Source organism: Pangasianodon hypophthalmus, chromosome 11, assembly GCF_027358585.1.
Source record: "Pangasianodon hypophthalmus isolate fPanHyp1 chromosome 11, fPanHyp1.pri, whole genome shotgun sequence".
Lineage (NCBI taxonomy): Eukaryota > Metazoa > Chordata > Actinopteri > Siluriformes > Pangasiidae > Pangasianodon > Pangasianodon hypophthalmus.
Genome location: NC_069720.1, coordinates 1,145,535 through 1,163,772, shown reverse-complemented (window position 1 = coordinate 1,163,772; position 18,238 = coordinate 1,145,535). Strand labels below are relative to the sequence as shown.

Sequence of the window (18,238 nt, the reverse complement as noted above, 5' to 3'; positions counted from 1 at the left end):
GTGTCCTCATTCAGTAGCCGGATTGCCTGAGGGTAGAAACTCCTCCTGAGTCTCTCTGCGTTGGTCCTCAGGATCAATGAATCCAGTAGAGACAAGTTGAATCTACTACACAATGCTCAGTTCAAACTGATCGCCGACCATCATAATAAAAGATTTCGATTAAATCTTGATTGCGTTGGCAATAACAAATTTAATATATAATTACATTATTAATAGTCAGTGTTGTAATGCTGTAATGCTTCTATCAGAACCAGCATTAACTTTTAACATGCATCCACGAGCCTTGGACACCCATGATGCTGTCAGCAGTTCACTGGTTCTCCTTCCTTGGACCACTTTTGAAGAAGAAGCTGAATCCTTTATTTGTCAGATATACATTACAATACAGTGCAATTCTTTTCTTTTCTTCACATATCCCAGTTTGCTAGGACGCTGGAGTCAGAGCAGAGGGTCAGCCATGATACAGCACCCCCGGAATAGGGTTAAGGGCCTTGCTCAAGGTCAACGTGGCAACGTGGCAGTGCTTGAACCCTCGACCTTCTGATCAGTAACCAAGAGCCTTAACCGTTGAGCCAACATTAGCACCTATTAGCAGGTACTAACCACTGCATACCGAGAACACCCCACAAGACCTGCCGTTTTGGAGACGCTCTGACCCAGTCGTCTAGCCATCATAATTTGGCCCTTGTTATAAATCGCTCAGATCCTTACGCTTGCCCATTTTTTCCTGCTTCCAACACATCAACTTCGAGAACTGACTGTTCACTTGTTGCATAATATATCAGACCCCTTAGCAGGTGTCACTGTAACGAGATAATCAATGTTATTCACTTCACCTGTCAGTGGTGTTAATGTTATGGCTGATTGGTGTGTATCATATCATATACACAATATAGTGTAGTGTATATAATAATAGTGCAATTTCCAACTAATTTATAACACTTCCTGTCACAGTAATGATGGTTTATCCATCTTCTCCTCTATCACTGGGACAGCGTTGCATTTTGTCCTATTAAACCTCCACCCAGGTGAGTCCACAGGTGAGGCTGTGTGACACGTCACGTGACTGTAGTGACACTACAGGCTACGTACACACACACACACACACACACACACACACTGACGCTGAAAGCACGCGGTAAGACTGCAGCGATGCGCTCGTGATCCGGACAACCTACAGCGTCTTCAAATAAACGTCTCACGAGCCACGAGCCACGGGTCACAGGTCACGTCAAAACTAACAGATCATTTCAACATTTCTCACCTGAGCGCGACATTTTTTTGGTATAAGTGCCTTAACCTGGAGCGCGCGCTCTGTATGATGAAGAGCCGGTTGGCTGTTGGGGTGGACCGGACCGGACCGACTCCGCACGCGCACACTGCTCGCTGCCAGCTGCACTGCCGGTTGCATTCCCCGATTCCTCCCCGCCCCGTCCCGTCCCGGTGTGGAGAGCTGAGCGCGAGGCAGCATGGAGGAACTGGCGCGTGAGAGCATCCGCAGCATCAGCCTGCTGTACAAACCGGCGCGAGGCACCGAGGCACCGCGTCTCGGCTCCTTCGGTGCGGTTTTCATCATGCTGAAGTCTGCACTCGGAGCCGGACTCCTCAACTTCCCCTGGGCTTTTGAGAAGGCAGGAGGTGTGAGCAGAGCCATCAGTGTAGAAATGGTAAGTTTAGGCTTCTCACTTCCTCTAAAGTCGCACTTCATGGATCATTTTAATTTAAAACCATTAAAACATCTGCATTATGAGTCCAAAACGACTAAATTAGCCGCAAATTAAATAGGCATGAATATTCATAGTTATGCAAATTTGTAAACGCCCCCATGTCCTTCCTGCCAGCTTTCATTACTCACACAGTTGATACAGTTTACAATATCAGACTCTTGATCTACATCATCACTTTCTCACTCGTTTATTTTTTGACAGCAGCCAAACATATAGAGCGTTACCATGACAACCAGTGTACATACAACCATACATACAACCTGCAAAGTTAGTATACATTGCACAGCACAGTAACGTTAACACGTCACAGCTCCAAGTTCCAGGTCCAGATCCAGTCTGTGTGGAGTTTCACACGTTCTCCCCAAGTTCCTCAGGGTTCTCAGGGTTCCTCCCAGTAGCTGTATTGGTTACTGTGTGTGTGTGTGTGTGTGTGTGTGTGTGTGTGTGTGTGCGTGTGTGTGTGGTGCCACCCTGTGATAAACTGGCTTCCCATCCAGGATAAGGATGTCAGGATAAGTTCCAGCGCACCATGCTGTCATCCCCTGTCAATCTGCATGGAGATTATGTAGTGACATCACAAAGTGAGCTCGTACGTAGCCCCGCCCCCAAACCAATTTTATATGGAAGTACTGAGAAAGTGTCTTTCCTGGTTTTAAATTCGTTCCCTGTTTAACTTTCATTGCACCATTTTGTAGTGCGCTGTAAATCCACACTTCACCACTAAAAGTAACACGATGCATTTCTTTCACCTCAACATTCACACCTCAAGATGGACACCGGAGTCAGTAAAACAATGTTGTTTCTTTTAAAAGAACCGCTAAAGACAAGATTTAGTACGTCTTAGTGATGTGTTTCATTTGGAAAAATCTCTTTTAACACTTATATATTTATCTTCCTGCCTGCTGCTCCCTACATACTGTAGTGCACTTCATATAGTGAACGATTTCAGACACAGTGACTGTTTTAAATGGAAAAATGGGAATGAAGCAATTGTTTGTTAACAATCTTGATCCAAAAACCCAAATCTATATAATCAGAATCAGCATCCAAGAGTTTAAATGTCATGCAAACATTTCAACATTGTTTTTTTTTAGTTTAACATTTGCAAGGAACATCAGTATGTGAAGTCTTTGATGAGTGCAACGTCCCAAATTACAGGACAAGATTATTAATGTGTGTGTAGAAGAGAGAGAGAGAGAGAGAGAGAGAGAGAAAGTGTGTGTGTGTGTGTGTGTGTGTGTGTGTGCGCACTTTTCTCATTAGGGTGTAAATTGCATGCTGTTCTTCACATGCTATTACTAATAGTGTGTGTGTGTGTGTGTGTGTGTGTGTCCTTGTCACAAGCTATCTACACCATATATAATGTAATGTATATGCAAAATAAACCATAAGAGAGAGGAGAAAAGTGTGTGTGTGTGTGTGTGTGTGTTGTTTACAGTAGGAATGATGGTGTAATCTCAATATAGATGCGTTTTTAAATTTAAATTATAATTATATGGATTTAGTTTTGGTTTTTTTTATATAAGAAACTGGACCAAATGCGCACTGTGCAGTCTCGATCACATCTATTTTCTCTCGTATCCATGTCGAAATGATGTATTTATTTTATTTTAGTTGAATTTTAGTCATCTTCATTAGTACACAGCGTAGAAAGGACGTGTGCTGTGTGTTGTGTGTTGTGTATTAGCACTGCGTCAGGTCTTTTCTCCTTCTCAGGTGTCTCTGATATTCCTGATCAGCGGCCTGGTCATCCTCGGCTACGCCTCGTCCATCAGCCGGCAGAGCACATATCACGACGTGGTGAGAGAAGTGTGTGGCCGCAGGATCGGTTATCTCTGTGAGGTCTGCTTCGTCTTTAACCTCTTCATGATCTCTGTGGCGTTCCTCGTGGTGGTGCAGGACCAGCTGGAGAAGTGTAAGTGAGGTGGGGGGAAAGGGTGTGTGTTTGTGTGTGTGTGTGTGTGTGTTTATTGTTTCTTTTTTTTACTCCATATGAAATCAGTGTAGTAGATATACTGTATATACACAGTACAGTATTTTTTTTTTACTACAAACTTTGTTATCGATGTTTATTTTCTGACTTCTACATTATTGATTCAGTACAAAAACATTTTCGATTCCAAACATTAGTTTTCCAGCACAAAATGAAATGTTCCAGAAAAATGTTTGTATGTCAGTAAAGAAAGCAGCAGATTCCATAAGAGACACTTTTCAGATAAAAACATAATGAAGGCTGCTGGGTTTCGCTGCAGAAATAAGAAGCGAGTCGACAGTCAAAGTCTCCAGAAGAACTGTGGCTGCTTCTGCAAGATGCTCAGTAACACTTCCAGCTCATTTCCTTATAAAACTGCACACACTGCACCTCAGATACTGCTTTATTTATTTAAAGTGAAGGATCGTCACATTAAATACTGACTTTGTTTCATTTATTACTGTTTACTGCTCTTTATAGGATTTTTTTAAAATGTAGAAACATTTAATTTCATTATTTTTGAAGGCGTCTTTACTCTACAGCATTTCTTTGAGACTTTTGCACAGAACTGTATGTGCCATGTTTTGTTTTGTTTTTTGTTTTTTGTTTTGTCTTCCTAATCTTATCGCAAACTTTGTCTCGGTTTAGTGAAAAAATGGCAACGAGTCATTAAGAAGCTGAAAGAGTCAAGCCAAATGATCTGACTCCTTGTTTATGTACCTGTAATAGTTTGCTCTATATTGTTCTTATGCTTACAGTGAGACCTCATATGTTTTAGTATCATAACAATTATTTTTACTAGTTGTTTACTAGTGGTTTCTTCATACATGGACTCCTGAGTTAGTTGGATTGGACTGGTGGTGATTTGACATGATGCCTGATGATGAATTATTCTGAAGTGAAGCTATTGCCAGGAAAAGCTCAAACCTCAGGAGCGGCTCGTTTAATGTGAATGCGATTAAATCACATATTTAAGGTTTCTTCCTCATATCATCTCGGGGAGTTTTTCCTCTGGCTCGCTCATTAGGGTTAAATTCACATATTTACAATTTATTTAGTTTTAATTTAGTTTATATTAGTTGTTGCGATACATAATTTGTCGTTTTGTTGTTCTCTTTTTAATTCACTTGTTCACATCCTCTTAGTCATTAGGAATGAGAAGAAGAAAAAAAAAGTTCACATCCTCTTAGTCATATTAAAAATGTGGTCATGTCCAAAAATAAGATAATGTGACAATGGAAAGAAAAAAAAATCTAACAAAAAATAATTTAATTTTCTGTCTTTTTTTTTTTTTTAAACCTTCTAATCGTAGCTGATGTACTGATGGTAAATAAATTCTTTTGCTGTTTTCATTAAATAATTACTGACTTTCTGATTTGTGTTTTTGAGTCTCAGTTATCTCAGACAACTTAATCTGGATAATCTAATCATGTTAATGAACCGGATTAATCTGACTAATCATGAGATCGGACGTACAGCATCTTGTATGTTTGTAAAAGTTTATGAAAAACAGTGTTTCAGGTGATTAATTTGTAACTGAATATCTTTGTGTGTGTTTAGTGTGTTTGTCCTTATATGAAATGGTGACTGGAGCAAAAGTGATGCCCTATCACTGGTATACAGATCAGAGCTTCGCACTCTTCATCGTGTGCCTCGTCATCATCCTCCCTCTGTCCATCCCCAAAGAAATCAGCATCCAGAAATACACCAGGTATTCTATCAGAGGAAGTTTTGCAAATAGTACTTTACTAAATGGGTTATTACTTTAATAAATGATTACTGTATACTGTGTGTGTGTGTGTGTGTGTGTGTGTGTGTGTGTGTGTGAAATGCAGTGTGTTAGGAACTCTAGCTGCTACGTACCTCAGCGTGGCTGTAATCGTTAAATATTACCTGGAAGAGGAGCACACCGCAGATCTCCGTCCTCAACACACAGGGTGAGTCTGTAAACGAGTCAAAGACAAAAAGGCTATATTATAAAATATAATTATCTTAAAAACTTTTAATGTAACTTTTTGTTTGTTTGTTTGTTTGTTTTAAATATTTGATGATTAAAAATCTGTAAAGTTTCTTGTATACAGTCAGCAATGAAATGGTTCTTCAAGAATCAAGTGGATGATTAAGCTTCCAAAGAAAAAATCAACTTGGAGAACAGAACAATAATTGACTTTGTTAAAAGTTTCTACATAGAACCTTTCAGTGGCCGCTGAAGAACCCTTAAGGGTTCTAGATTTGTTGGATCTTGAGCTCCATCAGCTTTGATTGTTTCAAAAGAAGTTTTTGTTGTTACCTGAGCGAGCTCTTTAACTGAGACGCTGAACAGCGCAGCCTTAATAATGACTAAAAATCACTCTTCACAGTAGAGTTTTCATTAGTCCTACATGAATTATGTAAGTGTGTGTGTGTGTGTGTGTGTGTGTTTGTGTGTGTGTGTGTGTGTGTGTTACAGTAGAATACTGAGTGGTGTGATGATACTGAGTTACTGTTACCACCCCGAAGTTGATTATTTTCAAATAACAGCATATCTCCATGTGTTTTATTCCTCTTACACCACATCAATTTGTATTTTGTCCATTTCTAGTTACATTTACATGTCCAAAAAAAAACAAGTTAGTTCCTGTTGTCACTTACGTTATAGCAGCTATAAACAGTTGTTCCCTCACCAGCCTCTCTTTTTTCTCTTTCCTGAAGTTATTGAGATAAAAAAAACGCAGCTTGTTACGCACGTTACTGAGAAACCGCAAAGAAGAAGCGTAAACTCCTCTGTCCTGAAGATGTCGGAAAATTTAAAGTTACAGCTTTACCTCTGACTGATACAAAGCGCTGACACTGGAGACTCCTTCATGCAGCGTCCACTGTACACGTCCCTGTGAATGAGCTGTTGCTATAGAAACGATAACGTGTTAGAACGAGCGCATTATTGTATATACACCTGTCACTACTGTCAGAGCTGCTGTTATAGAAAATCAATTAACACCTTCTGACCAATCAGAAAGCACGCTGTGGTGTAATATTAATTAATTCATTATAATTAATTTACATAAAAGAGGTGGTTATATTGAGATTAAAAATTTAAATGTTCTGCGTCCGTGCTGCAGGTTAGACTCGTGGGCCTCCATGTTCAGCGTCGTTCCCACCATCTGCTTCGGCTTCCAGGTGAGATTCTGTTTTACGTTTCAATGGAAATGATTTATTTATTCTTTCACCTGGATGTTCAGCTTTGTGTGTGTGTGTGTGTGTGTGTGTGTGTGTGTGTTTCAGTGCCATGAAGCCTGCATTGCTATTTATAGCAGCATGGAGAACAAAAAGATCAGTCACTGGGTCTTCATCTCTGTGACGTCCATGATCTTCTGTCTGCTCATCTACACTCTCACAGGTGAGTCAGCTGTAATGTCACCCCTAAGATCACCTGTTATGTTACCCCTAAGATCACCTGTTATTACCTCTAATAACATCTGTAAGGTCACCTGTAATGTCACCTGTAATGTCACCTGTAATGTCACTGCAATGGTAGTGCAACATCATCTGTAATGCCACTGTAAAATCAGTGCTATGCCACCTGTGATATCAATATAATGTCTCCTGTAATGTCACCTGTTATTTTACTTCTAATATCACCTGTAGTGTCTCCTGTAATGTCACCTCTAATATCACCTGTAGTGTCTCCTGTAATGTCACCTCTAATATCACCTCTGTCACCTGTTATTTTACCTCAATATCACGTTATGTCACCTGTTATGTTACCTCTAATAACACCTGTAATGTCACGTGTTATGTCATCCCTAATATCACCTGTAGTGTCTCCTGTAACGTCACCTCTAATATCACCTGTAGTGTCTCCTGTTATTTTACCTCTAATAACACCTGTAATGTCACTGCAATGGTAGTGCAACGTCATTTGTAATGCCACTGTAAAATCAGCGCTATGTCACCTGTGATATCAATATAATGTCTCCTGTTATTTTACCTGTAATATCACCTGTAGTGTCTCCTGTAATTTCACCTCTAATATCACCTCTGTCACCTGTTATTTTACCTCAATATCACGTTATGTCACGTTATGTCACCTGTTGTGTTACCTCTAATATCACCTGTAACATCACTTGTAAATAATGCTATTTTAGAAGTCACTCTGAACATAATAACCGTGTCTTATCTGATGACAGGAGTGTTCGGTTTCCTCACATTTGGACATGGAGTGGCGTCAGATATCCTGATGTCATATCCTGGAAACGATGTGGTGATGATCATCGCGAGGCTGCTGTTTGGCATCTCAATCATCACAATCTATCCCATAATACTTCTCCTGGGCAGGTGCATAGACAATAAATGTATCTCATCATGATCATGATCATGATCTACCTTAAAACGCTACGAAATCTTCTGCAACACTCACACACTCACACACACACACACACACACACTCCCTTTGTATGACTGTGTTCTCTTTCCTCAGGACCGTCATCCTGGCGTTGATGCTGCGTTACCAGGAGCGACGCGCCATAGTTACGGTGGCGTTCGAGTGCCGCTGCCGAGTTCTTCTGACCGTCCTGTGGATCGCCGTGACGCTTCTCATCGCTGTCTATGTTCCAGATATGAGTGACGTCATTAGTGTGATTGGAGGAATCAGTGCCTTCTTTATCTTCATTTTTCCTGGTGATATATTCACACACACACACACACACACACGCACACACACATATAACCAAACAAATGGCAAGAAATATGAAGAAATGGGAATAACGTTGAACTGAATCGGTTCTCTTACAGGGCTGTGTCTCATTTTTGCCATGCAGACGGAAGCATTAGATCACAGATTAAAGTGAGTGATGATTTTACATCATTAAACTTGTAGCTATTAATGTTTTGCTTGTTTAAAAAAATATATATAAAACCTAAAAAAATAAATAAATAAACCCTGGTGTTGGTCAGAAGTGAGCGTAATTCCCTGTTGCGATACATTTCACTTTCATCACTGCGTTGCAGTCGTGCCACAGTGAAACGCAATCACTGTCCAATCACAGCCTTGAGCTGTACTCAGGAGGCGTGGCTTTCATCAGAGAAGAGAGGAACGGTCTGAAAGCCCTTATGAAACGATTTTTAAAGTTTCTTGAACCTTTCCTTGTTCCTAATGAATCGAACCCCTAATCATTACACTTTACAGGATTATTGCTAAAACATGATTTGTATAAATTGATATGAATAAAATACTTACATCAATAAATCTGTGAAATTATATAATTCAGCTTCTGTGCCGACGTCTTTCGGATGATTTCTCTTACCGAGATTGTGTGTAGGATTGATGGAGGACAATATGGAGGATAATTTCCTGGTTACACAACTGCACTATTTGTCCATGTAGTACACAGTTATAGAAGAGTAATGATTTATAATCGCTATCCGTGTCACTCAGATGAGGATGGGTTTCCTTCTGAGTCTGGTTCCTCTCAACGTTTCTTCCTCATATCATCTCAGGGAGTTTTTCTTCACCACCGTCACCTCTGGCTCGCTCATTAGGGATAAATTTATACATTTACAACTTATTTAGTTTAAATTAATCTGAATTGATTTATCTCTGTAAAGCTGTCCGTCGTTAAAAGCGCTATACAAATAAAATTGAATTGAATTGAATATGGACTTCTGACACACATTCAGTGTTTCATTTTTTTTTTGTTTCTTTTAAAAAATCAATCTCATACAATCTTCATGTCATGAATGAAAAGCAATAGTGTCTGTGTGTCTATCCTCAGTGTGAGTGTTTTTCTGTCTGACACGGAATCTCCTCCATAAGCTCTAACCATTTCCATCACTATTAAACCTCTTTTTTTGTTGTTGCTGTTTTTGTTTGTTTGTTTGTTTGTTTGTTTTTAACAGGATGTTCCTGACAGGATGGGGCGTCATCACTGTTGTCGTTGGAACCTTCATCTTTGGCCAGAGTACCACCATCGCTGTCATGGAGCTCATACACAAGGCTTGATCATCATCATCATCATCATCATCATCGTCATCATCATCATCATCATCATCATCTTCATCATCATTGTATTATTTATTATTATTATTAATTATATAAGAAAGTAAATAAAGACAGGCTGACTCTGTAGTGGAGGAATTCTTCCTACTTACCTCTAACATCCACCTTTTTATTGTTTCTGAGTAGAAATAATGAGCAATTTAAAGAATTCAGAAATATATTTAATTAAATTCTCTAACATGAGAATAAATTAATCGAGCATTGGATTGAGTGTTAATACTTACACTGATTATAGAGAATGGAAATTTTCCCACTTTCGGACGTTTCCTAAACAAAAAGAACATTTTAACTCGGTGACTGAGGATCGTTTTTGATTGGATACAGCAGCAAAAATTTTATTTTTTATTTTTATTTATTGTTTTAATTTACAGATACATCGAGTAAAATCCTACAGTAAAAGGACGGCATTTTGGATGGTGGAATTCAGTGTAATTGTAAGCTGTGTTGATCAGCTAAAATGAGAATATTTTTTGTTTTTTATTATTATTATTATTATTATTATTGATATTATTATTGATGCCATTGGTGATATTGTTACTGTATATAATAAAAGAAATGTTCCAAAATGTCTATACTGTGACAAATTTTATCAAATGTCTGAAAAAAATAAAATAGTATTTCCAAAGTCACGCTGTTTTTAAAGCTATGTTCTTCATCAACATCTTCTACGTTATTTCTTAAGAGTTACAAATATTTCTTTTGTGATATCTTGTTGTACAGTTTATCTACGAGTCTCAAGACAATACAAAATTGTGTGATTGTTGTTTATTTCAATTTGTGATTCTTTCACCTTGACCTCGGGCTGTAAATCTGACACGATTTCATGATGATATTAATGATTTTTAACTGAACAAAAGCTTGCCCTTTTTTCAGACAAACCATATTGACTATATTTTTCTCCAACTACCTTCATGTCCATAAAATATATCATTTGAGCTGAATGCTGTCTGATTTTAGATTGCAGACTGCAACTTTTTCCCATAATTTGTTCTTATTTTGTAATATATATATATATATATATATATATATATATATATATATATATATATATATATATATATATACCCCTGATGCTTTAAAAGTCTCACATTCTCATGTTTGTGTTGTATTCCTCAATTGTTATTCATGTTAAAATACAAAATGTTTATTTTATAACCTGAGAAAGAATCCAGTGATAACTGTAGTGTAAGTAATTATTGTAGTAAAAGTTAAGCAAAGTTTCCAGAGAAATAGTACATTTCAGACAAAAGTCCTTGATTTATATGTATTTTATACATATAAATATATAAATTGTAGTTATAAATATATAAATTGTAGTTATTCAAGTTAGCTAACGTTACTGTTTGTTGCAAATAAATTGTATGACACTGAAGAAAGTAGATTCTATCATTAGACTGGCTTCATGAAATATTTAAAATCAGTATTGCAGCTAAGATTCGCTTAATTACATTTCCTTCTTTTTTATTTATTTTATTTATTTATTTTTTATTTGGCTAAAAATAAAAACATTATAATATTTCTGCTTCTATTGTTGATAGCCATAAACCTAAATTTGAGGTATATATTTCTCTTTTCTCTACACTGCTATTTGGCTTTATGATATTCTTTCCTCTGAGTAAAAAAAAAAAACTTTTATTTTTAATAAATAAAACTTATCAATTCCGTTAAAAGCAAGACTTCCGCATACGGACTTTTATTTTGAAAATTACTTCCGCTTATTGTGCGGCTCTCGTCATTGGGCTTCGGTGCTAAAGCTGAAAATTATTTTGATTTTGTTTGTGTAAATCCGGATGTAGGATTACATTTCGATACATTAACGTCTCCTGATTAACCTGTGTGCTTATAAACTCTGAATAACTGTATTTTTTCCCATATATATCTTAAATATTTGTATATCCGGTCAGGGTGTATGGGCGGACCGGAAGTAGCCGCAGTAGTAGTTCCGGTAGAGGAGCTGTTTTCAGGTTAACGATGACGGCGGCGGTGTTTTTCGGTTGTACTTTTATCGCCTTCAGTCCCGCTGTGGCCTTGTTCCTGCTCACCATCGCCCGAGATCCTCTGAGGGTCATTTTCCTCATCGCGGGGTGAGTAACTTTAATAACACACCGCTGTCAATGTTAGCTAACTGGCTAACAGTTAGCTAGCTGTGTTAGCTTGAAACTGATGACGCGGTATTTATGAAAGTGCGCGTGATACAGATTTCTGACTTCACTTAGCTCAGTTCAGCTGAGAACCTGATAACTTATTAACTTATTCTGTGTGACCTTTAACTAACCACATGCAAACATAGAAGAGAAATGTATACATGGATGCGTACATGCATAGAATACATACATACATCATACATACAGTCATACATCATGCAAACATCATATACATACATACATCATACATACAGTCATACATCATGCAAACATCATATACATCATACATGATACATACACACACATACATATAAGGAAGATAGATGCATGCATGCATATTTCATACATGCATGGAATATACATGTACACAGTCATTGCACGTATGTGCATGAAATATACATGCATGTTCACTTGGAATATAGATAGATGGAAGACTTTGTTAATCCCAGAGGGAAATTTACAATAATACAAATATACAAGATACTAATAATACTTATACATGCAGACATCGCAATACATACAGACATACATACACTGTACATCATACACCGTTCAATTCAGTTTTATTTGTATAGCGCTTTTAACAATGGACATTGTCACAGAGCAGCTTTAAATCATACATACATTCATACATACAGACATCATCATTCATTCATACATACATCATTCATACAGACATCATCATACATACATTCATACATACATACATTCATACATCATCATACATACTTCATCATACAGACATCATACATACATCATCATACATACATTCATACATACATCATCACACATACATTCATACAGACATCATCACACAGACATCATCATTCATACAGACATCATCATTCATACAGACATCATCATTCATACATACATCATCACACAGACATCATCATTCATACAGATATCATCATACATACATACATTCATACAGACATCATACATACAGACATCATACATACATTCATACAGACATCATACATACATTCATACAGACATCATACATACAGACATCATACATACATTCATACAGACATCATACATACATTCATACAGATATCATCATTCATACAGATATTATTCATACAGACATCATCATTCATACATACATCATCATTCATACAGACATCATCATTCATACATACATCATCACACAGACATCATCATTCATACAGATATCATCATACATACATACATTCATACAGACATCATACATACAGACATCATACATACATTCATACAGACATCATACATACATTCATACAGACATCATACATACATTCATACAGACATCATACATACATTCATACAGATATCATCATTCATACAGATATTATTCATACAGACATCATCATTCATACATACATCATCATACATACATACGTTCATACATCATACATACATTCATACATACATACAGACATCATTATTCGTACATCATCATTCATACATGCATCATACAGACATACATCATCATTCATACATTCATCCACACACTTTATTAGGAACACCTGTACACCTGTATGTTCATGCAGTTCTTTAATCAGCCAATCATGTGGCAGCAGCACAGTGTATAAAATCATGCAGATGCAGGTCAGGAGCTTCAGTTAATGTTCACATCAAACATCAGAATGAAGAAAAAGTCTGATCTCTGTGACTTTAACCGTGACGTGGATGTTGGTACCAGATGGGCTGGTTGGAGTGTTTCAGAAACTGCTGGGATTTTCACACACAACAGTCTCTAGAGTTTACACAGAATGGTGCAGAAAACAAAAAACACTGAGTGAGCAAGCGAGAGAGAGAGAGAGAGAGAGAGAGGAATTTCAGGAACGCGATGAAAGGATGAGGAACTCATCTCTCAACACTGTTTTTGTGTTGTGTTTCCATCAGAGCATTTTTCTGGCTCGTTTCTTTGCTGCTGTCGTCGTTGGTGTGGTTCATCGCCGTACAGATCAGTAATAAAGACAGCGGCTCGCAGCAGAAAGGCCTGCTGGTGTTCGGAGTGCTGCTGTCCGTCCTGCTGCAGGAGCTCTTCAGATTCGCCTACTACAAACTCTTAAAGTGAGAACGAACTTAAACTCTTACACACAGGAACGTTAGCGTGCTGTTTTTATTTTTATAACATTCATCTGGTGTGATTTACAGGAAAGCCAATGAAGGACTGCTGGCCATCAGCCAAGAGGAGACGATGCCCATCTCTGTTCGTCAGCTGGCTTATGGTATTCATTACCACAGTAACTTTTATAAAAGTTATAAAACAAATTTATTTAGAGAGTGAATCGCTTGTTTTGAACTGACAGAGCTGCGCCAAAATTCCTGAACCAAATGTAGTGAAAAAGAGCAAAGAAATTTAAAATTTTAATAAAATGCACAAGGATAAAACAAAACATGATGTGAAAATATAAATACACATAATGAGCATATGCAGATTCAAAAATTATACAATTTCAGAATAAAATACACAGAATGAATACACATATTTATGAAAAGCTATAATTCTCAAGCTATAATAGCTCAAAGCAGTTCATTTCTATTTTAGATGTTTATTAAATATATGATTATAACTCTGATTTATAAATCTACAGATTGTTCCTGACAAAAATAGGTTCGTCAAAGAATCTTAAAGTGAGCCAAAAAAAAAGTGATTTAATCAGATTTAATCGTACAGCTCTGACAGAACGAATCAGTTGAACTGACTCACGAGTCAAATTGAGCCTAATATCTGATTCGACAGAATCAGTGAATCAGAGTCGTTTGATGAAACGCCCTGATTCTCCGTCATGACTCAGTTTATCCAAGTGATAACAGAATTTTGTAAATGATTCAATTTTAAGGAGCTAAAATTCAAATAAACAAAAAATTTCAGGTCTCTGGATGTGAGACAGACATCATAACACAGCCGAGGTTCTCATCTATACTTTACGTTTAATGATTAATATCTTGGAATCTCCTTTAAAAATAACAACTACACAGTAAAACTTTATTTTTATCACTAATTTAGTTCATGTTGCAGGTCGAACTGATTACAGGTTCAACAGCAGAAATACGAGACAACATGGCAGTTTGATGAAGTGTTTAATTAGAAATTCAGATTTTGAGGTGTGTGTGTGTGTGTGTGTGTGTGTGTGTGTTCAGTGTCTGGTCTGGGATTCGGATTGATGAGCGGAGCGTTCTCAGTGGTTAACATCCTTTCCGACTCTGTGGGTCCGGGTACAGTGGGCATCCACGGAGATTCACAGCATTACTTCATTTCCTCAGGTGAGTAACCTGTGTGTGTGTGTGTGTGTGTGTGTGTGTGTGTGTGTGTGTGTGTGTGTGTGTGATCCGTCTGTTCCTGTTCTCAGAATCTCTGTTTTTTGTTTTTTTTTTATGTGTGAGAGAATTAAACGCCGTTCTTCACATCTAAGTTTTTTTTGCGTTCCTGTTTGCTCTCAGCGCAGATCTTCTGTGTGTGTCTTCGTGTGTTCAGTGTTTAATTTCGTTTGGTTTTTAATTTCGTTTGATTTTTTTCCTCTGCAGCCTTCATGACTCTCGCTATAATCCTGTTGCACATGTTCTGGGGCGTCGTCTTCTTCGAGTCCTGTGAGCGCCGGAGGTGGTGGTCACTCGGAGCCGTGGTGTGCAGTCACCTGTTAGTGTCGTGCTTGGTAAGAAAGACACACACACACACACACACAGAGACACACTGAAACAAAGCGAGAGACAACCAAGAGCGAACACAGAGGGATACGGAGAGAAACAGACGAGAGAGAGCCGTATGCAGAGAGACAAAGAGAGAGATACAGAGACAGACAAAAAAAGAGAGAGAGACAACAAGACAAAGAGGGAGAAAGAGAGACACAAAGACAGAGAAATATAAAGAGAGAGACTGAGACAAAAATGTGTGAGGCACATACACATGAAGAGAGAGATGGACAGAAAGAGAGAGAACAAAGAGAGGAGTACAGAGAGACGCAAAGAGTGAGAGAGACACACAAAGAGAGACGTGCTGAGAGAGAGAGACAGAGAAAGATACACAGAGACAACAGATGAGAGAGAGATGCATACAGAGAGACAGACAAAAAGAGGGAGGCACATACACACAAAGAGAGAGACAAAGACAAGAGGCACAGAGAGATGCAAAGAGAGACATGCACTGAGAGAGAGAGAGAGAGAGACATGCACTGAGAGAGAGAGAGAGAGAGAGAGAGAGAGAGACATGCACGCAGAGAGAGAGAGAGAGAGAGAGAGAGAGACATGCACGCAGAGAGCCAAAGAGAGACAGACACAAAGACAAGAGAACAACAAAGAGAGAGGCACTGAGACAGAGAGAGAGAGAGAGAGACACAGAGACAGACACAGAAACATGGACTGAGAGAGAGAGAGAGAGAGAGGCATGGACTGACAGAGAGAGAGAGAGAGAGAGAGAGACATGCACGCAGAGAGCCAAAGAGAGACAGACACAAAGACAAGAGAACAACAAAGAGAGAGGCACTGAGACAGAGAGAGAGAGAGAGAGACACAGAGACAGACACAGAAACATGGACTGAGAGAGAGAGAGAGAGAGGCATGGACTGACAGAGAGAGAGAGAGAGAGAGGCATGGACTGACAGAGAGAGAGAGAGAGAGATGGAGACAGACACAGAGACATGGACTGAGAGAGAGAGAGAGAGAGGCATGGACTGACAGAGAGAGAGAGAGAGAGAGAGAGAGATGGAGACAGACACAGAGGCATGGACTGAGAGAGAGAGAGAGAGAGAGAGAGAGAGAGAGGCATGGACTGACAGAGAGAGAGAGAGAGAGAGAGAGAGAGAGAGAGAGATGGAGACAGACACAGAGGCATGGACTGAGAGAGAGACATGCAGTGAGAGGGAGAGAGAGAGAGAGAGAGAGAGAGACATTACTTCTATACTTCCTGTGTTCCTGTGTTATCATTAATGTATGAGAGACAGAGACATAGACTAAGAGAGAGAGACAGACATGGACTGAGAGAGAGACATGCAGTGAGAGAGAGAGAGAGAGAGATGCACTGAGAGAGAGAGAGAGAGACAGAGAGAGAGAGATGGAGACATGGACTGAGAGAGACAGAGAGAGAGAGAGAGATGGAGACATGCACTGAGAGAGAGAGAGACAGAAAGAGAGAGAGACAGAGAGAGACGCGTTCCTGATGCAGCTGCTGTCTCTTTAATTCAGTGTAATGTGTGTGTAAAAGCTCAGGATCTCTTTCGCGCTGTTCTCCGTTCCAGACGTTTGCGAACCCGCAGTATGAAGGCAGTCTGATCCCCACCTACATGGTTGTGTGCGTGATGGCCGGCTGGGCGTTCTCCTGCGCCGGCGGTTCTCTGAGGAACCTCAGGCTTTGTCTCACCTGCAGGGACAAAGACTTCCTCCTGGTCAATCACAGGCCGAGATAACGGATTGTCTCTCTGTAAAGACTGGAGCTCACCGAGTTCACAGAGCTTCAAACCCTAGACTGTGGGACGGGGGATTTTCCTTTGTGCGTATTCAGCACTTTTTTTTGTATGTTTCTTTTTCTGTCCCTGTACCTCACCTCTTTCTGTGTGAGACAGAAAGAGAGAGAATTGTGAAACACCTCGTTATTTTTTTAATCAAGCTTTACAGTCAGTTCCTGCTGGTTTTGACTGTGTGTTTATTCTCTGTTCTTCGTGCGTTTCTTAACAAATCTGAAATGTCGTAAGCCAGATTTACTGCTAAATCAGTTCCTCGGACGCATCTGGATTCGATCAGCCGGATTGAGTTGTTTTGAGAATCACACGAGAGTCGAAACCCTGATCAGCGACTCGGTAACACGGAAGCTACTGAAGCCTGGAGAGGACGTTACACGTGTTTTTTGTTTGTTTGTTTTTCTTTGCACACAAAACAGAAAGACGTGCGCAGTACAGAAATCATCAGTTTGCTTTTTCCATTTCTTTAGTTCCTAACATTTTGATTCATTTTTGTATATCATGATAATGTATATCAATCAAAAAAAAACCCATTAAAATTATGTCAGATTCATTAAACAGTGATGTCGAAGGTGGCAGTGAGAATTTCTCTCATATAATATATACATATATAATAATATAATACATATATAAATAACTCTTTCATTAAAATTATGTCTATAAAGATTAACTCCATAACAGAGAAATAAACCAAAATAAGGAAAGCTTTAATTAAATCGCCGTAACAATTACAGAACCACAATTTAGCCATGTATTTATTTACAACTTGTATCTAAATGTGCGTTAATCTTGTTTACACGCTCGTCGTCTTGGTAACAAACCCAACAACCACGTTGAAGAACGAACAAATTCAGGCTCCACGTGCGAAGAACAGAGCTCGTGTGTCTCTAAAAGCGTTCACTTTATATTTTATTGAC

At 38.7% G+C, this 18,238-nt stretch overlaps 2 protein-coding genes across 2 annotated transcripts in view; both read left to right on the top strand.

Moving 5' to 3' along the window:
- Window positions 1-1,199: 1,199 nt before the first annotated feature.
- slc38a8b (solute carrier family 38 member 8b) lies at window positions 1,200-10,636 on the top strand. Its single transcript, XM_026930759.3, has 10 exons — window positions 1,200-1,667; window positions 3,444-3,642; window positions 5,260-5,410; window positions 5,535-5,636; window positions 6,798-6,855; window positions 6,961-7,075; window positions 7,866-8,013; window positions 8,156-8,355; window positions 8,470-8,521; window positions 9,574-10,636. Exons 1-10 carry the CDS (start codon window positions 1,470-1,472, stop codon window positions 9,674-9,676), a joined length of 1,326 nt encoding a protein of 441 aa, XP_026786560.2. The 5' UTR covers window positions 1,200-1,469; the 3' UTR covers window positions 9,677-10,636.
- Window positions 10,637-11,445: 809 nt separating this feature from the next.
- The window catches only part of aph1b (APH1B gamma secretase subunit), a 7,072-nt gene continuing 279 nt past the window's right edge, over window positions 11,446-18,238 (top strand). The window contains exons 1-6 of the mRNA XM_026930545.3: window positions 11,446-11,817; window positions 13,768-13,938; window positions 14,023-14,096; window positions 15,013-15,135; window positions 15,397-15,524; window positions 17,103-18,238. The exon at window positions 17,103-18,238 is cut by the window's right edge and continues 279 nt beyond it. Of these exons, the coding sequence (XP_026786346.1) occupies window positions 11,705-11,817; window positions 13,768-13,938; window positions 14,023-14,096; window positions 15,013-15,135; window positions 15,397-15,524; window positions 17,103-17,270 (777 nt within the window). The 5' untranslated portion in view covers window positions 11,446-11,704 and the 3' untranslated portion in view covers window positions 17,271-18,238. The remainder of the gene's footprint in view (window positions 11,818-13,767; window positions 13,939-14,022; window positions 14,097-15,012; window positions 15,136-15,396; window positions 15,525-17,102) is intronic.

Bases quoted from the DNA above. Each gene is read 5' to 3' on its own strand.
- slc38a8b (XM_026930759.3), top strand. From the start codon at position 1,470: ATGGAGGAACTGGCGCGTGAGAGCATCCGCAGCATCAGCCTGCTGTAC. The intron at 3,643-5,259 runs GTAAGTGAGGTG...GTGTGTGTTTAG, and splicing joins GCAGGACCAGCTGGAGAAGT to TGTGTTTGTCCTTATATGAA. The intron at 8,356-8,469 runs GTGATATATTCA...GTTCTCTTACAG, and splicing joins CTTTATCTTCATTTTTCCTG to GGCTGTGTCTCATTTTTGCC.